Source organism: Podarcis cretensis (assembly GCF_951804945.1).
Source record: "Podarcis cretensis genome assembly, chromosome: Z".
Lineage (NCBI taxonomy): Eukaryota > Metazoa > Chordata > Lepidosauria > Squamata > Lacertidae > Podarcis > Podarcis cretensis.
The window spans coordinates 47,487,708-47,513,030 of NC_137184.1; the positions used below are offsets into that span (position 1 = coordinate 47,487,708).

Below are 25,323 nucleotides of genomic sequence, written 5' to 3' on the forward strand. Positions count from 1 at the left end.
TAAACAGTGCCGCCGAGGCGCCTGCTCTCGTGGCGGAGCGCTCAGTTCTGAGCGAGAGTCGGCGGCGAGCGGGAGGGCCCTCAGGGCGGGCGGTACCACCGAGAGATCGCGATCGAGGCGCGGGCAAAGCCGCCGCTCGGGCCTCGCCACCTTCGGGCGAGGACCGGGGGAGATCGCCGCGCGGGTCCGATCGTCGGCGGGTGATGTGGCGGCGCTGAGGGCGGCCGGAGACCCGGAGCGTCGCCATCATGGCGGAGCCGGCGGGGAGCCCCTCAGCGGCGGAGTCTCCCTCGGTGGCGGCGGCTTTGGACCCGGAGTTCCCCCCTCAGAGCCGGCCGCGATCTTGCACTTGGCCGCTGCCCCGGCCGGAGCTGGCGGCGGCCGACGCGGAGCCCGGGGCAGCGCCCGGCAGCGGGCTGGGGAGCCCTGAGGAGCCGGCCGGGGTGGCGGCGGCGGCGGCCGGGGCGGCAGCGGCCGCGGAGCCGGGAAGCGGCGGCGGGTCCGGCGGAGCGCGGAAGAGCGGCGGCGGCGGCGGAGGGTCCGGCGGCGGGGCGCGTCGCAACGCCTGGGGCAGCCAGTCTTACGCGGACCTCATCAGCCAAGCCATCGAGAGCGCCCCGGACAAGCGCCTGACGCTGGCGCAGATCTACGAGTGGATGGTCCGCTCCGTGCCTTACTTCCGCGACAAGGGCGACAGCAACAGCTCCGCCGGATGGAAGGTGAGTCCCCGGGGGTGGCGAGGGGGCAAGAAGTGGCTTCGTGGGGAAAGGGAGACAGCAGAAAACCAGCCGACAACAACAAAGCAAGAGAACACGCCGCGGGGTTGATTCGGTTTGTTATCCACCTACGCCGCTTTACATTCGTAAAGCAGCTTACAAACAGAAGACAGCAACAGCACAATGTGCCCGCCTAAGTTACTGCACTCGGAGTAGACCCATCGGAATCAGCTAACCCAAATTGAGCCGTACCCAGTTATTTCGGTGGGGCTGATCGGAAGTGGGGGTGGCATATTAGATGCAAGCCTATATCCATGCCGCTTTCCATTCACATGAATTGCAAAGTGGCTAGCAAAGAGAAAACAACAACAGCATAATGTGCCCCACTAAGTTACTGCACTTGATATAAACCCCTCAGAATCAGCGGGCTGAAATTGAGTCGTGCCCAGTTATTTCAGTGGGTCTGAACTGGAGTGGAGCTGGCATATTGGATGTGATCCTGTAATTTGGGCAGCTCTTCTGCTTAGTAAGGCCACAAGAGAGTGTGCAGGATCTTAAGTTTTCTCCCGAACCCATCCAGCGAAGTGGTGAACAAAGCATCTGGGCTCTCTCGACCCTGCCACCTTCCTTCTCCAGTTTGCTTTGTTCACCATCTAGCCCAGGGGTAAGCAAACATTTCCAGCAGGGAGCCGGTCCACTGTCCCTCACACTTTGTGGGGGCCCCGACTATATTTTGGGGGGAGAAATGAACAAATTCCTATGCCCCGCAAATAACCCAGAGATGCATTTTAAATAAAAGAACACGTTGTGCTCCGGCTGCCAGCCGGATTGTGAAGGCAATTTGCCTTAGTTTGCCTACCCATGATCTAGCCTGCTGAACAATTCTGAGGAGCTCCAGTGCCTATGTGATGTTTTTGCCATTCCAAAAAATAGCAAATGGTTCAAATTTGGATTTTGGATACTTTTCTTATGGTCCATCGTGGCTACATTTTATGCACATGGATGATAGTGTTCCTGTGGTGTGCTTAAGAGTGCTGCCTCCTGTGCTCTTGTTTCAGGAGTCATTGCAACATTCCTGTAAGGTAGGCCAGTATTATCTTTCCTGTCTTGCAGAGATGGAAGACTGAGTGAGTGTTGTTGACCGCTGAGTATGGTGAAAGGGACATTGAAGCTGACTGCTTCCTGATTGTTTGTTGCTAAGCTACATGGAGCTATGACACTTCTACCTTTTCTTCCTTATCTCTCTCTCCACATCCCCCAACATCCCTGTGTTTATTCTTATATACTACATTTCCAAGCCATTTTTCTGCCAGGGCACCCAAAGGCATATAGTGGCATGTGGTCTAAAAGACAAATACAGAATGCAAATACAGGAGGATTTCTGTATCATCCTGAACCAACATTTTAATGCTTGGCAGAATTATGCTTCCACCTTGTTTTACCAGCAACATGTTGACTTTGTGGCTTTTCATAATAAAAGTTTTAGGATACTGCCCCTTTGCTTTTAGAATTTTTTTGAGACCAAAGACCTCAACAGGTGACACTTTTTCTTGACAGAGCTGCTGTGCCAATGTTAAGGGCACTTGAAAGAATTAAAAGGTGGAGACATCAGGGGATTGGGCACTGTCAGATTTTTACATGGAACCGTGTATAGCAGAGATTGTCAACTTTTTTGAGTCCATGGCTCCCTTGACCAGCTACATTCTTTCTATGGCTCCCCTCTGGGGAAACATGTTCTGGGTCTCAGAAGCCCAGTTATGTCACACCCTCCCTCGTAGAGTGTTCCCTCAGCCTCCTCTCCTCTCACCTCTCCCTAGGAGTTCTCGGGGCAGCCGCCGCCCCCACCCCTGGTCTCTGAGCTCCCCCCCCCCCAAACAAAGGTGCCTGCTCCCTGGCCTGCCCCAGAAGCCCCATTCGCCTCTGGAGCTTGTAGCCAGGGCTGCTGCAACAAACAGCCACACAAGCCTTTGGAAGGTTGAGACGCAAGAGGGCATCAGAGGAGGGAGAGAAGAAAAGAGGGACAGAGGCCAGTGTTGCCTGTGGCACCCTGGCTATCATTCAAGGCACCCCAGGGGGCCACGGTACACTGGTTGAGAACCACAGGTGCATAGTATTGCGCTGGCACTGGGATTATTAGTCAGCCTGCAAGCCAATTTCCAGTGCCAGCTAGGGAGGCATGGGGAAAGCATTCATCTCCTGCACAGAACATGAATGCGGAGTGTTGGAGAGAGAGGATAGTAAATAAACCTTGTCCGTACAAAGGAGTCTGCTTCCTCTTGCGACCGATTGTGGTAGGGACTTTGGAGCTCCTAGATTTTAACTCTTCTACAGTTTTTGATCCACATGGAGAGGCTGCTGGATTTGACTTGGTGTATTTCTACATGTGCTAGTAATGTTGACTTCTGCAGGGTGGCTCTCTGAACAAAGGGGTGGATTGGTTCGGTCTCCTTTTTCCTGTGTCACAACACTGGCCTGATTACTGTGTGATGTCCCAGATACCCATAGTTTAGCTAAATTCCAAGGGCAAACAGTTAACAGAGGATAGCCCTTTCTGAAGCTGTCATCTGTGCTGGATTAGGGAAATCTTGTTGCCAGAAATTGGGAGGATGATAGTAAAAACGCTGTCTTTAGGGACTGAAAATATTCTGGAAATGTTCTCTCATCCTCCCCCCACCTCCTTCCTGCACATACCGTATTTACTCAAATCTAATGCTCACCTTTTTTGGCCAAATTACATTGCAAAAAATACAGTGCGCATTAGATTCGATGGCACATTTACATTCTCCAGCAAATCCTTTTTTTGTTTCAAGGTTCTGAAAATTGAGGTGCGCATTAGATTCAATACTGCATTAGACTTGAGTAAATATGGTAGCTGATGTCTTCTGAAAACATAGTTTTAGACAGGAATTTGGGGAGATGGGGAGAAGGAATTCCAGCTTTGTTCTGTTCCATACAATTTTCTCTTATATGAATTTCTTTAAATAATCTGTTAGTCCAGACATGCCTTCTTCATCCTAGTGCCCTCCAGATGTTCTGGGTTATGTTTCCCATCAGCCTGACCATGCTTCCTGAGGCAGATGAAAGTTGTACCCAGAGGGCAGCAGGTTGGGCAAAGGTGGTCTAGAATGACTCTTTTTACCTAGGCAAACCTTGCCTTAAAAAGGTAAAGGTAAAGGTACCCCTGCCCGTACGGGCCAGACTTGCCAGACTCTGGGGTTGGTGCGCCCATCTCACTCAAGAGGCCGGGGGCCAGCGCTGTCCGGAGACACTTCCGGGTCACGTGGCCAGCGTGACATCGCTGCTCTGGCGAGCCAGAGCCGCACATGGAAACGCCGTTTACCTTCCCGCTGGTAAGCGGTCCCTATTTATCTACTTGCACCCGGGGGTGCTTTCGAACTGCTAGGTTGGCAGGCGCTGGGACCGAGCAGCGGGAGCGCACCCCGCCGCAGGGATTCGAACCGCCGACCTTTCGATCGGCAAGTCCTAGGCGCTGAGGCTTTAACCCACAGCATCACCTGCGTCCCTAAACCTTGCCTTGGATTAGCCTAAATATTTATCTGGGCCAGCAGTGCCTCTGATAGTATCTAATAAAGGGTAGTGAGCAAGTATTAGGAGATGGACTTGGGGGGTTTCACAGCTGACTACTTCCCCAGCCCATGTGTCTTTTCCTTCTTCCCTCCAGTGTGACCCTTAAGTTCACTTTGTTTCAGCACTTCCAAGAAAGGCCACTCCCTGCCCCCTTTGTAAATGTTCTCAGAGATTTCTTGGAAAGGCACGAGCTCGATCTGGAACTCTAGGCCAAGCTGCTGTGGAAGACCAAGTGTCACTTGAATAGTTTTCAATACTGGGCTTCAGTTCTTTGTCACCCAGCTGCGTTGATACTCAGTATAAATAACTCCTTCATAGCATGCATTCCTGGCTCACACAACCCTTCCTTCAGAACAAGAACTCCGGGCAGAGAGGGAACATGCATGCTCTGTGCTGAGTAAGTTCAGTAAGGCTGAAAAGGCACTTAGAACGATCACTCTTTCTTTCAGATATGAGCCTTATTTGTCCTAAAAATGGGAAATGCCTGTATTAAAGGGAGTTGGCTCCTTTAGCGGCTTCATATGAGGTAGCTGTCCCGCTCTCGCAGGCCTATTCAGAATCCCAGAATAGCACCACATGCCAGAACGATCTACTCCTTGCAAGCTCGCATTTAAAGTACAGTGGTACCTCGGGTTACATACGCTTCAGGTTACACACTCCGCTAAGCCAGAAATAGTGCTTCAGGTTAAGAACTTTGCTTCATGATAAGAACAGAAATCATGTTCCGGCGGCGCAGCGGCAGCAGCAGGAGGCCCCATTAGCTAAAGTGGTGCTTCAGGTTAAGAACAGTTTCAGGTTAAGTACAGACCTCCAGAACAAATTAAGTACTTAACCCGAGGTACCACTGCAGTAACAAAAAATACTCTTTTGCTTTTGAAGCACATGGACTTGCTTTGATTTCGGAGTTAATTTCCCCTCTTTTGCAAATACAGACAACTACCCTGTAGTTTATTCTGTGGTGCAGAAGCTTGCCTGAGGATGTCCCATAGGCTTCAAGGCTCAGCAGAACTTGAACTTGGTTACCTGTGTTCATATCTATCACACTGGCTGCCTTTTGTTTCTTTAGTCAATTCTCATTGTCCTCCACCCCCCTCAAACCCCATCCACCAAGTAAATGAAGATGTTCTGTTAGTGAAAGATGAATTAACAACAGTCCTACAAGCAGACACTGAACAGTTTCTTCCTGTCCTTTATTCTGCGGGATTCCCTTGTATGGATAGACAGTTAATGAAAGGTTTTGTTCTAAAGCAGTTGAAACACATGTTTTGGCAGTGAGAACTGTTTTGAGCTGTCACTTATGCCAGGCATCTCCCATACAGGTGTCAGGAATATGGTTAAAGTCCCTTTCCCAGTGCTTATGCTTTTAGCACAGGAGGCACAAGGATTTGCCAACAATATTGTGCCTTAATATTTATTTATTTTCTATCTTTAGAGAAGCATTCTGCATCATGCCAGTGAATCTGAGCACTGTAGTTAGGCCTGAGCAACATAGACTATACAGTGGTGCCCCGCAAGACAAATGCCTCGCAAGACCAAAAACCCGCTAGACGAAAGGGTTTTCCATTTTTCGAGGCGCTTCACTATTTCTCTATGGGCTTGCTTCGCAAGACGAAAATGTCTTGCGAGTCTTGCAATTTTTTTCACTCCCCCCCCTTTTTCTAAGCCGCTAATAGCAGGTGGGACGCAGGTGGCGCTGTGGGTTAAAGCCTCAGCGCCTAGGGCTTGCTGATCGAAAGGTCGGCGGTTCGAATCCCTGCGGCGGGGTGCGCTCCCGCTGCTCGGTCCCAGCGCCTGCCAACCTAGCAGTTCGAAAGCACCTCCAGGTGCAAGTAGATTAATAGGGACCGCTTACCGGCGGGAAGGTAAACGGCGTTTCCGTGTGAGGCTCTGGCTCGCCAGAGCAGCGATGTCATGCTGGCCACGTGACCCGGAAGTGTCTCCGGACAGCGCTGGCCCCTGGCCTCTTAAGTGAGATGGGCGCACAACCCCAGAGTCTGTCAAGACTGGCCTGTACGGGCAGGGGTACCTTTACCTTTTTAATAGCCGCTTTGCTGCTAATAGCCGCTAATCCGCTAATAGGGTTGCTTCGCAAGACGAAAAAACTGCAAGACGAAGAGACTCGCGGAACAGATTCTTTTCGTCTTGCGAAGCACCACTGTAAAATTAATCCCACCCAATCGACTAGAATGTGGTCTAACTCCCCCCCTAAATCCATCTCAACTAAAAGAAAATACCGTAGATTCCGGCGTATTAGGCGACTGGGCAGCTTCCTCCCGGCGTGGAGCCCGCCACCCACTGCTGCTGCCCAGCGAAGCTGTTGCCGCCGCAGCAGTGGGTGGTGGGCTCCGTGCCGGGAGGAAGCCGCCCAGCGAAGCCGACCTAGCATCGCTGGGCAGCTTTGTTGGGCAGCTTCCTCCCGGTGCGGAGTGGATTCCGCCGCCCACTGCAGCCATACCCGGCGTATAAGATGACCCCCGACTTTTTAACCTATTTTCCGGGGTTAAAAAGTCATCTTATGTGCCGGAATCTATGGTAACTCACCCTGAAACTCACTTACCAATGGTACCTAACACCAGGTAAACTAGGGCTGAGACGCCCAGGATCCTCACCAAAATGCTGGAGAGGCTGCACCTCCATAGGCACATATCTTCACATGTGGTGGGTATGTCCTAAAGTCCAACCAGTCATACTAGAAATATGCAAAATAAATAAGTAGGTATTAGAAGTCACCCCAGAACTGGCCTTATGCAACATCGTCCAAGTTAATAATGCCCACTCACATTATGCAGAACTCATAACCCACCTAATCTCAGCAGCCAGAAGCCTCATAGCCAGACACTGGAGAGACTTGTCAGGAGTAAACATGAGCAAATGGTATCAAACAGTATGGGAAACTATGGGAAACGGCCTCACTAGAAAAGCTAACCAATAAACTGAAACTGACATTGGGATAAATAGAAGAAGACGTTCTCACTCCAGTATGGATCCCCTTCATCACATACACAGCCCAACAAGAATCTACCAACAGTGTACAAAACATTCTGGCTAACGACCAAAAAATCCACCCTCTCACACACATAAACAACTCTCATTATAGCCAACCAAAGACAACCAACCAAACTCTAGGCTACCCCCAACCTCTCTCACCACCAAGGAAACATAAGTGAACAGAAAGAGAACCCACACAAGTGACGCTGACACAAAACCCCACATATACACTAAGTAAAGAAAATAAGCATTACCACCTGACCCCACCCCTCTCACTATCCCCTCCCTCTTTCCCCTTCTTTTCTTACCGACCTTACTCTGCATGCAACACTCATGTCTCACAACAAATGTAACTGATCTGTAGAAAATGCAACTTGAGAAAAGAGACAATGCACATATTTTTTAAACTAAAATCTTCAATAATTTTTTTTTAAAAAAGGGAAGGATGTTAATAGCATTCGTGTATGTTTGTAGACTCTTGTGCAATTTTCTAGATGAATCATGAAGCATTTTAAATCTTTTTGCCTTTGAATGCTGCTTGGGTAAAGCTATACTTTGTATCTGTTAAATGGAAGCAAAACATTTCTATTGGTTTCATAGTAGAACTGTTAAAAGATTGGCATAAGATACCAGATTCTGCCCCAATCTTATAGAAACTTTCATAGGTTGGCTTATTGCACCAGCTACTGTCTCTTTCAGGAAACTGCCTTAAGGATCCCTACACTTGACTGACTGAGCTCAGGCAAGATGGGATTGGCAAGTCCAAATTAATAGGGACAAGGGGGAAATTACTAAGTAGTTAGGCTGCATAAATTTCAGGGTAATGATTTATTGGTTATCCCCACTCACTGTGGCTGTCTTCACTCTTGTAGAGTCACCTGCCTCTATCAGAGTGCAAGCTTATAAGCTTGCAGGGGAAAGTGGCTTTCTTTTAGAATGGAAACCCACAGATGTAGCAAAGAGAACAGTACAGTCATACCTCGGGTTGAAGTTGCTTCAGGTTGAGTGTTTTCAGGTTGTGCTCCGCGGCAACCCGGAAGTAACGGAACGTGTTACTTCTGGGTTTTGCTGCTTGTGCATGCGCAGATGGTCAAAATGATGTCATGCGCAGAAGCGGCGAATCACAACACGCGCAGACGCGGGTTGCGTTCTGCTCTGGATGCGAACGGGGCTCTGGAACGGATCCCGTTCGTATCCAGAGGTACCACTGTACTCTGAAAAAATGGTATGTGAGAATCACCATACACCAGAAATCATCAAAGTTGATTTCCTCTACTTAGCTTGGACATCCTCCTTGTAAACCCAGTGTGTTTCTTCATTTGCAAGGCACATATTGGGGAATGCCAAGAAAGACACTTCCAGTTTTTCATTGATCAGAGGCTGTTCTTGTGTGCTGCTTTATGCCGGTGTGGATAGCTGTTTGCTTGGCTTCTTTCTGTGTATGGAATTTTATGACTTGTATCATTCCCAAAACAAGATGATTTAAGTAGAAGATTTGGACATAATTCTCTTGGGTAGGTAAGCACCAAAGATGTAAACTATACTTTGAGCACTGCTTCATATTAAATGTTGATTTTCAGGAGTAGGTGTGGTACATTGGAAAGGGTTCTCCAGCAACACCTGGGCTTGTCTGACTCAAACAGTTCTGTTGAAGCTTTGCAAAAGTTATGTTTTTGATATGCAAGTTACATGCATATTGGTGGGCCCAGCCTACAAGCATCTCACTTACAGTGCATGCCAGCTGGCAGATGAGATGGGTGATGAATGGAAATACAATGTATTAGAAAAAGATGAGGTGGCAAGCACAGTAGCACAATCCTATCCCAGTAATATCTTTGGGCATCTTTGCTAGGGAACCCACAGAGAGTATCTGCTCTGAGGTGTTGTCAGCCATGCCTATTCCTGAGTGAACTCTAGATTAAAAGCAGGGTGTGCTTAACTGAACAAGGACGGAACAGGACAAACATGCCCCACCCCAGAGCCATTTGGGTGCAGAGTCCCAGAGGGCACTTTCCCACTCCCTCCTCACATTGCTTGCTCTTCATAACTCAAGCTGAATTGTCTTGGAAAACCTTGGTGCTGTTTCTGCCAGTTTTTGAAAGAAGCTGTTTTCCCTGAAGAGAGCATGTGTAGAGGTTGGCCTGCAGCTGTACTGAGCCCCAGAATAACTGCTTCCAGGTGCTTATACTGTGCCACCAGTTGTCCATATGAAGTGACTCTCCACCTTTTGGCTTTTGTGCCTCTTGTCCATAAGATTTGATTTTAGGTTAAACATTCTACAGAACATGTTGTGCACAGCCCCAACTTTTTATTCCCTTCCTGGCTGTGAAAGGAGAACTTAACTGGCACTAGGATTTTTGTATGAAAAGATAGAAGATTTGCCTATGAGCTGTGTGTGGTGTGTCCTAGGTTTAGGTAAACTAACTTATTTGCAACTTGGGAACCTTTAGTGCTTTGCATTATTCAGGGTTAGTGTTGGAGGAAGGGAGGAAGAGCAGTTCTTGTGCTTTTAACAGTTGTGGCAGGCAGAATGTCAGCAGGTTAAGCTTGTTCTAGTACGGAAATACTAGGAACTTAGTTAGCATAACTTTTGATGACCTACTTCTTTGCAGCCCTCAGTAGTATGGAGGTCAGAATCCCACTGTAAGGTAGAATAATCACCTGAGGGAGGGAGGCTTGTGCTCTGCGATGTTGTGGGTTGGAGAAATTTCAGTTGCAGGCTTGTGTGCTATACTTACAGATATAGGAAGAACGTGTCTGCTAGATCAGGCCTAAGGCCAATGTAGTCCAGCAGCCTGTTCTTGTAGTGACCAACCATATTCCTTTGGGGAACCCACAAGCAACACCTGAGTGCAACAGCCACTCTCCTCCTATATTCCCTAGCAAGTGGCATTCAGAGGCATCCTGGCCACGACAGCTTTGAGGGAAATAACCTACTGTTACTGTGGTAACAACTTTGTCAAGTTCTTCCTCAAGCTTCACTTTTTTCTGTGAAGCCTTTCTTCCCCAAGTCTTGTCTAACAACTGCAAAGCTAGCTAACTGCACTTACCCGTTGTCATCTGCTGCCCTTGCCTTCTTCCACTGCTTCCCTTTCTGTGTTAGACTTTAGATTGTAAGGATCTCATTTGCTATCAAACATCACCTACACTCAGTGGCGGAACTTCATGCTCCACCGGGGGGGGGTGGAGAGCAGGCGGGGCGGGACTGGCGTGCATCCCGTGGTACACTACCTGCGGGGGCGTGGTGCCCAGCGCAGGGCAGGGGGCAGCTGCGATGGCACCCCACCGGGATCATGCTGCCGGGGTGGTGCACTCCCCCCGCACTCCTCTTCCTCTGCCAGTGCCTACATTAGCACTCTGTTAAAAAGTAGGTAGCTGTGAGGGAAGGGATGCTTTCTAAGGCTGAAATTCTTCCAGCTGCATTGGAGAGAGTGCAAGCTGCTTCTTTGGCATGGAGGTAGGGCTTGCCATTTGATATGGGAGGTGCCTTTCATTCCTTCCAGGAAAGTCGATGAGTATTTGGCACATCAAACTTTATTTGAAAACATCATTTTCTGTCTGTCCTGGTGAGGACAATTTGCCCCCAGCTTGCTGCCAAATTCCTCACACATTTGAGGAGTTCCAAACAGGTACTAGCACCCTGGCATTTAAGAACCACACCAGAGGTTCCTGAAAAGCAGTCAATATGTGCTGTCAAAATAGTATTTGCTTTAAGATGGCTGATGTGTGATGCCTTTATTGGTTTTTCCTCTGCCCCTCATCATCACAGAACTTAGAATCACAGAATTGTAGAGCTGGAAGGGACCCTGAGGCTCATCTAGTCCAACCTCTGCAATGCAGGAATATGCAGCTGTCCCATATGGGGATTGAACCTGCAACGTTGGCATTATCAGCACCATGCTCTAACCAGCTGAGCTATCCAGGTTGATGTCATAAAATATATTTATAATTCAGAAAGTTTGAATTAGGGTTGGGTGAGGGGAGAGTTGAGGGTCAGCAGAGACCGAGCATTAATAATAAGAGCTTGTTCAAGACTGTTACCCCATTAAAACTGTACTATCTATTAACTACACTTCGGTACAAATAATAATAAATATAATAATAATAATAATAATAATAATAATAATAATAATAATAATTTATGTATACCCTGCCCATCTGGCTGAGTTTCCCCAGCCACTCTGGGCGGCTTCCAATCAAATGTTAAAAAAAATACAGCATTTTCAAATTAGAACAAAGGGTGGGGAAAGTATTTTCAAATTTGGTGCTTGATCAAGTAACTGAGATACTGTTGCCTTCCCCCTTCTCACACTCAAAGAACCACTTACCACAGGGGTCAGCAAACTTTTTCATCAGGGGGTTGGCCCACTGTCACTCAGACTTTGTGGGGGGCCGGACTATATTTTGAAAAATATAAATACCCTGCAAGCCGGTCTCACAGCTGGCTCTGGACCTGGAGGAGGAACGCACTCTGCATGCGCTCAGAAGCGTGTCTTGCGCCGCCCGCCCACCGCTGTTGTTGACGAGCAGCAGCTGCTCCATTGGCCTTGGAGCTCCCAGGTGGCATGCACCACGTGCTGCAGCCCGTCATCCAAGGCCAGGGGGGCGGCAAGCTGGGCAGGCAGCGTGCAGCGCGCCCTCCAGCTGCTCCAGTGTGGCTGCTGAGTGTGCCACCTGCAGCAGCGCCGAGCCAGATGCCAGGCATGGGGCCAGCAGGTGCACCAAGCTCTGGCTGAAGCCCTGCGACGTGCCCGTCACGATGCCCATGGCATGGCCCAAAACTGCCACCTGCCTGCCAGCCTCTCCATCAATGGCTGCGCTGGGTTTACCTCAGCGAACTTCCTGCAGCCAATCCAAAGCTGCGCCAGCGTCGCCGCTTGTCCAGAGGCATCCACGGCTTCGGATTGGCTGCAGGAGCTTTCTGCAGCCAATCCAAAGCCGTGCCACGTCGCAGAAGTCAGTCCCTGTGCGGCGAGGCATCCGCGGCTTCTTTTCAAGGAAATGTTGCGCCATGCCAGTTTAGTGCGGGGACTGACCGAGCAGGCAGCAGGGTCCACGGGCTGGATTTACGAGCCTGGTGGGCTGCATCCGGCCCCCGGGCCATAGTTTGCCAACCCCTGACTTACTATAAATGATCAGGAAGGCTTTGTGGTTGGTATGGTATCTGATTTCCTAATCGATCAGTTATATTGCTATATTTGTTTTTGAACACACACACACACTCACATATATGGGGTATATAGATTTTGCGCAACTCTGTCCATATTTTTTTGTTTGACCCCCTCAGGACTCCTCTTGTGTTTTACTTTCTGGCTTTTGTTTTCTTCTACTTTGGGTCCTGATGTCTCTTAATGACTAGATTTGACTATTATTGTAGAAGCCAAGTATGAGAAGTCTGTTGCACCAGAAGAGCACTGTGCTGAAACTGGTTTTTTTTAAACCCTATAAAACCATAAGTAGCTCCAGCTCACTATAATTTTACAGACAGTCTCCTTCCATGTATTCCATGACAACCAGCAATTAGAATGAAATTGGATTGCCCTATTAGTAGCTTCATGAAACACACATGTACTGTGTCCAAATGGCGAGGGTATAATAGCAAGAGGCATTCAAAGTGGCTGTTCTTCCCTCTGAACTCTCACTGAAACATGGACTTTTTGTTTTGCAAAGAGGATATATGGGTAGCCTGGGATTAAACCAGTAGGAAGGTATTTAAATTGATTGTGTCACTCTGATGTATTTTATCTCCTTCAAAAACAAGTGGATTATCTGCTCCGCCACACAGAGCCTTGGAGGTGTAGTGGAGTGCTTGGACTGTAAATCTAGATACATGTAATAGAAAGCGCTTCTCACTAGTATTCTCAGCAAAATGTAGAAAAACCAAGCCTACCTAGGAACGCCCTGTGGTGGCTTGTTTTTGTGAATGTTCAGACAGCCTTTGTATGTGGTTGAAAGTGCTGCTGGAATCACTTTGTCACAGAGCAATAGAGTAGGGGGAAAGTGAGTGTTGGAAACATGTTCACTAACTGGGAGCCTGTAAACCCTCAATTTGCGTTAAATACCATTTATCTAGAAACATAGTTGAGTCTAGTCATGTGGTAGTTCCAAGCTTTTTATCTTTTCGCCAAGTTTGCTTTGGGTATTCCAAAGATTGCTTGCTCCATAATAATAAGAATATAATGATAATGATAATAATAAATAATACAGTGGTACCTCTGGATGCAAACGGGATCCGTTCCGGAGCCCCGTTTGCATCCTAAAGCGAATGCAACCTGCGTCTGCGCAGGTTGCAATATGCCGCTTCCGCGCATGCGCGTGATGTCATTTGAGCGCATGCGCGAGCGGCGAAATCTGAAAGTAATGCATTCCGTTACTTCCGGGTCACCGCAGAGCATAACCTGAAAATGCTCAAACTGAAGCATATTTAACCTGAGGTGTGACTGTAATAATAATCCTTTATTTCATCTGTAGTTTCAGGACTAGTATGGTACAATGGTGCCTCGCAAGACGAAAAGAATCCGTTCCGCGATTCTCTTCGTCTAGCAGTTTTTTCGTCTTGCGAAGCAAGCCCATTGACGGCTTAGCGGCTTAGCGCTATTAGCGGCTTTTAACGGCTTTTAGCGGCTTAGCGGATCAGCTGATAAGCGGCTTAGCGGCTTAGAAAAAGGGGGGGGAGGAAAAAAAACCCGCAGGAACTCGCAAGACATTTTCGTCTTGCGAAGCAAGCCCATAGGGAAATTCGTTTTGCGAAGCGCCTCCAAAATGGAAAACCCTTTCGTCTAGCGGGTTTTCCGTCTTGCGAGGCGTTCGTCTTGCGGGGCACCACTGTAATTCTAAACTGAGCAACCCTTAAACTCTGGATTTTTAGAGAACTTTGTGTTGGGCTTCTACCTTAACTGCCTCCTGGATATTCTTACTGGGGTGACTGTGGCTAAGTCACTGGGTTGCCTGAGGCACAGTCTCGTGCTGAGGGGACATTGCTTGGTGGTAGAGCATTGCTTTGCATGCAGAAACCCCCAGGACCAGTCTCCAGATAGAACAGGAAATGACTGTTGTCTGAAACCCCAGAAAGTTGTTGCCAATCAGTATAGACCGTAATGAGCTAGATGAACCCAAGGGCAGCTTTCCATGTTCCAGCTGTCTGTGCTGTCATGCCTTAGTTTCTGAACTTATTAAAACCAACACACTAAAATTGTGTACACACTGTACATTGTGTACAGTATTATCTTCATCAGAGAAGCTAAGGCAGGGGTCAGCAAACTTTTTCAGCAGGGGGCTGGTCCACTGTCCCTCAGACCTTGTGGGGAGCTGGATTATATTTTGGAAAAAAAATAATGAATGAATTCCTATGCCCCACAAATAAACCAGAGGCACATTTTAAATAAAAGGACGCAGTCTACTCATATAAAAACACCAGGCAGGCCCCACAAATAACCCAGAGCTAAGGTATGGGTAGGCAAACTAAGTCCCAGGGGCCAGATCCGGCCCAATTGCCTTCTAAATCCAGCCCGTGGACAGTCCAGGAATCAGCGTGTTTTTACATGAGTAGAATGTGCGCTTATATTTAAAATGCATCTCTGGGTTATTTGTGGGGCATAGGAATTCGTTCATTTCCCCAAAAAAAATATAGTCCGTCCCCCCACAAGTTCTGAAGGACAGTGGACCGGCCCTCTGCTGAAAAAGTTTGCTGACCCTGAGCTAAGGCTTGATAGTTTCATCCTGTAGTTCCAGAACAGTTCTGCTGTTGGGCCGAGGACATCTCTTGATGCAAGGCTTAGCACACTGTGGTTCTGTCTGAGGAGGCCCGTTACCCAGAAACAAAACCTTACTACTATTCCTAGGAAGTTACATGCTGTTCTAAACCTCTTGGTTTCAAGTCACTCTGAAGCATGTGGAGCCAAAGTCTTGTGGTTATGCAATTAAACTGCAGTCGTTCCTTTTGGGGAGGGAGGGTGGCTCCTGTTGGTCAGCTGGTTGACTCACTCCCTGTGGGGCGGGGCTGTGCAGCAACTTGCAGCTTGTAAACCACTGGGAGGGAAAATAATTATTCCATTCTAAATCAAGGGCAGCTATGGCACGACTATGGGGTGGTGGTGGGTTTTTTCTTATTTGCAAAAGCTGCAGAAGAGATATTTGGAAGCCAGAGACCTCCAGGCCATAGTTATCAACTTTTCTCTTTTCTTGCGAGGAATCCTGTTCGGAATAAGGGAATTTCCCTTTAAAAAAGGAAAACGTTGACAGCTGTGCTCCAGGCTGGTGTAGCTGTTTGCAAAGGCTTTGAAAACAGCATTGTGTATTGGAATACACAAACTTCTGGTGGTGTAGGCACAGTTGGGGTTAATGGCCAGTTCATGGAATTGCTTATGCTGTCACTAAGTCAATGATCCAGCATGCTTCCCAGTTTGGAAGAGAAATCAGTATTTTCAGGGTTCACCCTTGCGCCAAAAGAGGCCTAGGTCAGTTGAAATTGAGGACTTGTGTTCTAATGGCCCCAGCTGGGCTATCTTCTATTTCACTTGGGCTTGATGGGAAAAGTAAGCTATGGGGATAGTTCTCTGAATATTCCACACAACTGGAGTTGGAATCTTCCATTGTTAATGCCTTCTTGGAATTTGATCTGATATCAGCCGAGATGGCCACCCAGAAGAGACGGGAATGTGGCACAACACAGTGATTGGGTTGGCAGCTGATTCCCTTGGCAGTCAAAAGCTGGTGATTGCAAATCAGTTGGAGTAGGAAGCAGTGTTAGAAACTCATATAAATAAACTAGGTGCCAAATGGCTTCTTAAACCAAGGTTGCAATTGCCAAAATGGAATGTCTAGTTACCATATTGGGGCTCTAAAGTAAAATTTTTCAAATGATGGACTGTCTGTGATTGATTCTCAGTTAAGCATCTGGCTGGTTCAGATGTTTGAGCTTTGAGAACTTAAAGAAGAAAAGTCACTTGATTCGGGCACAGTCCACATATATATTGGCCTATTCCAACCTCTCTTTTTTTAAAGGTAACTGCTCCTGCTCAGGCTGCACAGAAAAAGCAATTTGGTTCCAGAAATTTATTCTGATAGTGCATATAAAATATAACTGACATAATTCAACAGGATGGGGGATTAGGGTGTGAAAGCAGTCCAGATCCAATGATCCCCAGATGGTGGAGGTGCCATCCTGGTGCCCAGGCATCTTCACTTGGTCACAAGTGGTTGGAAGCCAGATGCAAAATGCACCTGGCGCCTGGCTAATTTTGAACACTGGTAGGAAAGCAAAGGATGTAGAGGGGGACTTACATGCAGAGGATTGAAAGAACAACTTTTTACGTAAATGTATTATTGCAATTTTTATAATAAAGGAAAACATTCAAATTATTTGAAGAAAATAGGATATAATATAAAAGAAGGAAATAAAAAGGGAAGGGGGGGGGAAAGAATAAGGAGCATACAAACATAAAATGCCTATTCATGTTCTCAAATGTTCCTTGGACTCAAGTAAATGATTACAGTTTCATTTCAATGAATTTGTAAAGACATTAGAAATTATCCTAAAGTATCCCTCAGTAACGATGCTCAGGTCAATGGTAGTCTTCAATCATGTTACATTTGCGGCACATAAGAAAGAAAGGAAAAGCAACTTTCCTGGAAAGTGCCTTTTTTGTTGGTTGGATTACATCTCTGTCTCATTTGTTTAGATAGTTTTTCCATGAGGGCAGCTGTGAAAGGACAACTCACTGCATGACTGTTGGCTCACTGCTGTACCCTGTTTCCTGGATATTCCTGGATATTTATGTTGGTTTGAACTTCCCAAGCAGAAGTTCCCATACATCTTTGGTTACAGTGGGAAAGGCAAATTGCCTTTTCTGTCACCTTAGTCTCTGATGCCAGTCTTAAAATGCTGGGTGCAGTTTTTTTTTCTAGATTGGTGTAGGAAAAAAAGGCATGTTCATGGACTTTTATGCCAAGCAGTGCCTCTTCCTTTTTGTTTTTTTGCTAAAGTCTATGTTGAGCAAAGGGACGCAGGTGGCGCTGTGGGTTAAAGCCTCAGCGCCTAGGACTTGCCGATCGAAAGGTCGGCAGTTCGAATCCCTGCGGCGGGGTGCGCTCCCGCTGCTCGGTCCCAGCGCCTGCCAACCTAGCAGTTCGAAAGCACCCCCGGGTGCAAGTAGATAAATAGGGACCGCTTACCGGTGGGAAGGTAAACGGCGTTTCCGTGTGCGGCTCTGGCTCGCCAGAGCAGCGATGTCACGCTGGCCACGTGACCCGGAAGTGTCTCCAGACAGCGCTGGCCTCTTAAGTGAGATGGGCGCACAACCCCAGAGTCTGTCAAGACTGGCCCGTACGGGCAGGGGTACCTTTACCTTTACCTTTATGTTGAGCAAGGACACAGAACCTGTGACAACTTTCCCTTCCCCCAGATCTTGTTGGTCTTGAATGCTCATCACTCATAAACCAACATGACCAGTGGCCCAGGGTGATGGGAGTTACAGACCTGAAATTCAGTGTGGGGCTTCATGAGAGAGGGCATTCTCAGTCCAGGCTCCTCTATTATGGAATCTGCCTCCCCCACCCCAAACAAGGCTGGCACCCACTACTATGCATTTTGTGAGTTTACCCAGGCCTTTGGATTAATTATTGCTGCTGATTTGCTCTGAATGTTAACTCTTTTCATTCTTTCTTTCTTTATATTCATTCATTCATTCATTTGTGTGTTATGGTGCTTAATGTAACTCTCTGGGATGCACATTTTTTTTTTTAAAAAAGAGTGGGCTATACCTAGTTTAAGTACATAAATTAAATATGGGGGTGAGAGTAAAAGATTGTCCATCTCTGCTTGAGAGAGGAGAATGGTCTAATGCAGGGTTTCCCAAACTTGGATCTCAAGTTGTTTTTTTGACTATAGCTCCCATTATCCCTAGCTAGCAGGACCAGTGGTCAGGGATGATGGGAGTTGGAGTCCTAAAGCAGCTGGAGACCCAAGTTTGGGAAGCCCTGGTCTAATGGGCTGTATGGGAATGATGCTAACACACTGCCCTTTCCCACTTCCTTCCAGAACTCCATCCGACACAACCTCTCCCTGCATAGCAAGTTCATTAAAGTGCACAACGAGGCTACAGGGAAGAGCTCTTGGTGGATGCTGAATCCAGAAGGCGGCAAGAGTGGAAAAGCCCCACGGAGGAGAGCGGCCTCCATGGACAACAGCAGCAAGCTGGTCAAGCCCAGAGGAAAAGCCCCCAGGAAGAAGGCAGCCATGCCAGTGGCCCCGGAATCTACTGCCGACAGCCCAGGCTCCCAGTACTCCAAGTGGCCTGGCAGCCCTTCTTCCAGAAGCAACGAGGACTCTGACGTGTGGACCAGCATCCGGCCTCGGACCAGCTCCAATGCCAGCACCATCAGTGCAAGGCTTTCCCCCATCCTAACTGAGCCAGATGACCTTGGAGACGAGGCGCTCCTTCCATCCCTTGTCTACTCCAGCGCATCTAGCAGTGTCCCACCCACAGTGACAGAGGAGCTGGAACTCATTGATGGCCTGAATCTGATGTCATCAAGCTCATCCTTGCTGTCAACTCAGCAGCCTTCTCCAGGTGGTCTGGCACAGAGGAATCCCAGTTTCTCCTTGCGAAGCCAGAGCTCAGCTGCTCAGGCGTCGTCATTTGGCAGCTCCCTCTTCAACCCTGTTGATATCTCTCTGCACAGCTCTGCCAGCCACTTCTCTGGCCCACAGACCCTGGAAGCCCTCCTGACATCCAACTCACCACCACCCAGTGATGTGATGATGACACAGGTAGATCCGATCCTCCCGCAGAGCGAAGGCAGGTTGAACAGCCAGACTTTTCTGCTTCTGGGGGAGCAGTCCTCCAAAAACAGGATGAGGCCAGTTAACCCATTAAGAAAGCCTCCAGAGCAGCAGCTGGAGTCCGTTGGCACTGCTTCCTTGCCGACTGCATTTTCAATGGCATCTCCTCAGAATACAGTCAGCCTGTCAGCTTTGAAGGCACCGGGCTCCACACAGCCTGCCCAGGCGGTCCAGCTGGGCACCCAGTCATTTCTGTCTGCAGCTACATTTGCCCCCTGTGGAGGCAATCAGGACAGATTGCCCAATGATTTGGACGATATGTACATGGAAAACCTCGAATGTGATGTGGATTACATAATCAACACTGACCTCATGGATGGAGAAGGCCTGGACTTCAATTTTGAACCCATTCCATCTGCTCCCAGCTATCCCAACACGTCACAGGCCTCCAACCATACCTGGGTACCCAGTTAACTTCAGGATTGACAAAGGTAGGTGGATGTATGCAACCCACACTTCTCCAGCCTGGTGCCCTCCAGATGTTTTGCACTACAACTCCAATCCCTGCTCTTTCCTATTTCAGATTGTCACAGGTTCTGAAAAGTCACAGTGGTGAGGGTTACCCCTACTATCAGGAGTGAGCCAGTAGTAAATCACATGAAATAAGTGAAGTTAACTCTTTATTAGAAAAACAGGATCTGCACAGGAGTGTCAGGCCTAATGAGCATTAGCAAGTTTTCTTTGGTTGCAGAGACTGAAGGTCCCTCCTTCCCACAGCTGCCTAATTCCTCTCCTCGCCCAGGTTTCCCCAAGCAATCTGAGCCTGCACCTGCATGGCACTAATTTACTGCCTCGGCCCATTATACCTGAAGGAGCATCTCCACCCCCATTGTTCAGCCTGGACACTGAGGTGCCTCCTCCAACAGTCTTCTGTTGGTTCCCTTACTGTGAGAAGTGAAGTTACAGGGAACCAGGCAGATGTCAAGGAGATAAAGAACTACATAACTTTTAGAAGACCTCTGAAGGCAGCCCTGTATAGGGAAGTTTTTCGTTTGATATTTTACTATGTTTTATATATGTTGTAGGGACACGGGTGGTGCTGTGGTCTAAACCACAGATCGGAAGGTTGGCAGTTCGAATCCCCATGACGGGGTGAGCTCCCGTTGCTCGGTCCCTGCTCCTGCCAACCTAGCAGTTCGAAAGCATGTCAAAGTGCAAGTAGATAAATAGGTACCGCTCCAGTGGGAAGGTAAACGGCGTTTCCGTGCGCTGCTCTGGTTTGCCAGAAGCGGCTTAGTCATGCTGGCCACATGACCCGGAAGCTGTTTGTGGACAAACGCCGGCTCCCTCGGCCTATAGAGCAAGATGAGCGCGCAACCCCAGAGTCGTCCGCGACTGTTACCTTTACCTTTATATATGTTGTAAGCCTCCCAGAGTGACTGGGGAAACTCAGCCAGATGGGTGGGGGTTACAAATAATAAAATTATTATTATTATTATTATTTTAAAAAATTATTTCTCCTCCACCCTCTTCATGCCTCTCCTGGTTCTGGGAGACTGGGGTGGGGGGAGGTTGCCACAGCAAGAAGGGGAAACAGACACCTGTGACTCTTCACCAGCCTGACTCATCTCTGCCTCTTGGCTTCCCTCAACCCACTCTCCTGCTTCAGCTTCAGCTTCTGCCTCTGAATCTGAGTCTGGACTGCTCTCTGCCACAGACTCTCCCAGTTCTCTAAGCCCTGTTACCTCTTCAGCTTCCAGCACCTCCTTTTCCCCATCTTCTCCCTCTCATCGCCATCCCACACCAATTCCTGGCTCTGAGGCTTTTACCATTGGAAGTTCTCCGACTGGTTCTGCCCACCATTCCTCTGCATCCAATCAGTTCCTGACACCTACACAGGGCTGAAAAATAATTCAGGTATTGAGGTGCTGAATCAGAATCTCCAGCTTTGGTTTAATCCTACCAGCTGTTCTGCCATAAAGTGATTGCATGGTCAAGCTAACAAACCGTGAGTGGTTAATACCTTAGAAAGTGTGAGGAACACAAGGAGTATGATATAAAAATTCTCCATTCCATCCATCTCAGCATCTTTTTGATCTTGGTGCTGCTGTTAATATGGGCAGCACTAGCTATGACATTAAATTAATTTATTACATTGAATGTGCATTCTTGAAATACATAAAACCTAAACAGCCATTGAGGGACCCATGAGAAGAATTTGGTCTAGACTAGAGCAGGGGTGGGGACGCGGGTGGCACTCTGGTCTAAACCACAGAGCCTCTTGGGCTTGCTGATCAGAAGGTTGGCAGTTTGAATCCTCATGACAGGGTGAGCTCCTGTTGCTCGGTCCCAGCTTCTGCCAACCTAGCAGTTCGAAAGCACGTCAAAAAGGGCAAGTAGATAAATATGTACCACTCCGTCGGGAAGGCAGATGGCATTTCCATGCGCTGCTCTGGTTTTGCCAGAAGCAGCTTAGTCATGCTGGCCACATGACCCAGAAAAACTGTCTATGGACAAACGCTGGCTCATTCGGCCTGTAAAGCGAGATGAGCACCGCAATCCCAGAGTCGTCTGCGACTGGACCTAATGGTCAGGGGTCCTTTACCTTTTAGCGCAGGGATAGTCAACCTTTTTATACCTACCACCCACTAATGCATCTTCCTTGATGGTAAAATTTCCCTACCACCCACCAGTCCTCGATGGAAGGAGGATTCAGTTTGTGCCATAGAACCCCCTACCACCCACCTAGAATCCTGAAACACCCACTAGTGGGCGGTAGGGATCAGGTTGACAACCCCTAGTCTAGAGGGTGGGGGCCTGGAATGGATCCAACGAGAGTTTTCCTGCAAAATAAAAAGGCAGCAGAGGGGAGTTCTTAGGTTCATAGCAGTGGGGAGGCTTAACCCCCCCCCAGTGCAGGGGGACCCACACAGCAACTATTCATATTTTTCAAAATAAATTTAATAAATGAATACTAAACACATTACTGTAATTCATTTAAAATCATGTGTTTGGCCCCCTTCTCCCCCAAGTATTTGCCCTAGATTTTGTGAAGTGAAAGCTTGTCCAGTATTATGGAAGCAAGTTGTCCCTTTGTAAATGTGTGATTCAGATTCTGGGAGGGTTGAGAGTGGGCAAATTATTATTTTATTGGATTTCTTACCCACCCTTCACCATGAGGTGCCAGGGTGAGTCACAACAATTTTAAAATATGACATTGAAACCACTTCAGATGGATTACAATCATGGGAATAAGGTGGCCCTAAAATATATATCTTAGGTGTCAAAGGCCAGGGTAGTGGGGAGTGTATTTAGGATCTGACAAAAAGTACATAATGAATGTGCCAGACACACTTCTGTGAGGAGGGTATTTCACAACTTAGGGGTTGCCACAGTGGATGCCCTTTCCTGTGTTGCCCTCCAGCAACTTCTGGGGTCACCTTCCTTCGCCACCACCTCATGCAAATGTCTTTAGACAGGGTTGTGACCTGTTAGATGGTGGTTTATTGTGCCTAGCTCTAAACCTGTTTTAATGTCACTGGGGCTACAGCATAAACAGCAGCAACAGGCACCCAGATGGTTGTGTCAAAGGTGCCTCTGTTCTAGCAAAGCATTTGGCCTCCCAGGTTTCTTGTGTTCAGAGCATTGTCCTCCATCCTGAGACACAATGAGGTTGTAGAGCAGTTGTGGGGAACCTGTGGCCCTCCAGGTGATGGTGATTCCACTGCCCATCAATACCATCCAACATGGCCCATGGGTTAGATATGATGAGAGTTGTAGCCCAATAACATCTGGAGGGCCACAGGTTCCACACTCCTGACATAGAGTAGAAATGTGCCCCAAACTCTCCTTTCCTTGGTTAAAGACAGGAGTCTTTGCCTAAGAATGAGTTCCTAATCATGTTGGCAAAACTGAGCCGAATTGTGTATGGCAGGTGTTGGGAGCAGGATTTCCTAAAATGCTTATGCCCTCTGTACAGCACAAGAAATCCTGCTTCTTCCTCAAAAGGAGGGCAATATATGGGTATTATGGAGTTCTTCCCTGCTGGCTATTTTCCTTATGCCTTGTAAGTTATTGCTGGCCCCATTCTTCTAGCCAGGCATTTTTATGTGTGACAGTACTTACCAGTATAGAGTGCTGGCACCTCTTTTGCTGCCCATGGCAGCCACTTTGTGTGGGCACCCTGCAGCACTTTTTTTTTGGTGTTTTATTTAGAAAAAGAGCAAACCAATAAAGTTATCAGTAAAAGCTGTTAGCAACAAATATTTAAAACATTCAAACATCATTGACATAAACAATAAAAAGAAAACAGAATAAAGCATTATGCATGTCTGGGTAGGCTTGCATTACCTAACAAAAATGCTTCTTTAAGCAGGTGCGGAAAAAAGCTCCCTGATGTCTGTAGGCAGGGAGTTCCAAGGCCACCCACCTGCCATATGGCATCAGACAATTCAAAGTTACAGCCACAGGAGCAGACACTGGCTTATTGCCAATCTTAGTACTGTAGTCCCACAGTGCTAGGATTGGGAGAAGCATTTCTGCTAGCTTTTCAGTGACAAAAAGCTGCCACTAAGGCTTATATCCAATCTTAGCATCACAGACCTAAGACTGGAGATAACCTTATTGGATCTCTGCACTGTGATGCTTTGCGCTAAGATTCAAGAGCTCCCTTATCTCCACTCTTGGCACTTAGGATGTAGGTAAAAGGTAAAGGGACCCCTGACCATTAGGTCCACCCATCTGGCTGAGTTTCCCCAGTCACTCTGGGAGGCTTACAACATATATAAAGGTAAAGGTAACAGTCGCGGACGACTCTGGGGTTGCAGTGCTCATCTCGCTTTATTGGCTGAGGGAGCCGGCGTACAGCTTCCGGGTCATGTGGCCAGCAGGACTAAGCCATTTCTGGCGAACCAGAACAGCGTACGGAAACGCCGTTTACCTTCCCACTGGAGTGGTACCTATTTATCTACTTGCACTTTGACGTGCTTTTGAACTGCTAGGTTGGCAGGAGCAGGGACCGAGCAACGGGAGCTCACCCTGTCATGGGGATTCGAACCGCCGACCTTCTGATCGGCAAGTCCTAGGCTCAGTGGTTTAACCCACAGCGCCACCTGTGTCCCATATCTCCACTCTTGGCGCTTAGGATGTAGATCAGATAATAAATCTCCACTATGCATGTAAAGTGACTGCCAGCTGGGCATCATTTGCCCAAAAGGGCCTTGTGGGCCAAATTCAATGGTCTGGCAGTCCTAATTATTCATGCAGGCTGGACATCACCAACTGTGGCAAAGATGGAAACTGACCAATTAAGAAATGCTTTTATTTAAGAGTCAGCCAATTGTGGACAAGCACATAAAAAATACTTTAAAAGTGTGCCATGTGTGGACTAAAATAAAAAAGGAGTCAACTTTTGTAAAGAACTTGTGAAGCTGTCTTTTCAGATTCATTGGAGAAAATCCACTATTTTCTACTCAGAATGGCTGCAGTTTTCCAGGATCAGACAGAACTCTTTCCCAGCTGTGCTGCCTGAGAATTCTTTACCTGGAGGTGCTGGGGAATGAGCCAGGGCCTAATGCACTCCATGCATTCAGTGAGCTATCATTTCGCAAGGGCCCCTTTCTATACTTCTCTGCCTGATCACCTGGATCAGTTACTACCACAGGCAGTAAGGTGACTGACAGGCTGTTTGTAGACTCAGAACAGTAACTTCTCTGTAGCATTGCTTTCATAGATTTAGTTCCTGCTTCGGTCTTCAAGACAGTATTGCTAGCAAACCATTTCACATGTTTGATTCTGTTTCATACTTATTTTTGAGGATGACCAGGACATGGCAGAGAAGATGAGTTAATCCTCTCCCCCTCCCTCCTGGCCCAAAACTAGGGTAGCCAGAAGTGTACGATACTTGTGGCCATATGACAGATGTGATGGGCAGCTGTGAGCTGTCGCTCTGTCTCACACCATCCCTCATCCCTTCCTTGAGTTCTGCTGAACTCTGATTTCTGTTGCCATGTGCAGATAAAAGGGTTGCTTTGGATGGAAGGTGCTGATGGGCAGGAGGGTGCATATATGGAAGAAGGAGACTTCAGGGAGGTTGGAGCAGAAATGATACTGACGGCAGAATGAGCCTACGTAACAGGATGCATTTGAGGCCTTGAACCAAGAGGTGAAAAGAGTCTGGGCTTCCAAGAGGTTGTAGTAATTACACAATGCACAATCCCTGGGGCTTTGGGGCTAGAAGCAATCTGACAG

General features: G+C 47.9%; 1 protein-coding gene across 1 annotated transcript in view; it reads left to right on the forward strand.

The window, feature by feature from the left end:
- FOXO4 (forkhead box O4) overlaps positions 1-25,323 on the forward strand; it is a 27,603-nt gene continuing 2,280 nt past the window's right edge. The window contains exons 1-2 of the mRNA XM_079962809.1: positions 1-719; positions 18,331-19,565. Of these exons, the coding sequence (XP_079818935.1) occupies positions 249-719; positions 18,331-19,548 (1,689 nt within the window). The 5' untranslated portion in view covers positions 1-248 and the 3' untranslated portion in view covers positions 19,549-19,565. The remainder of the gene's footprint in view (positions 720-18,330; positions 19,566-25,323) is intronic.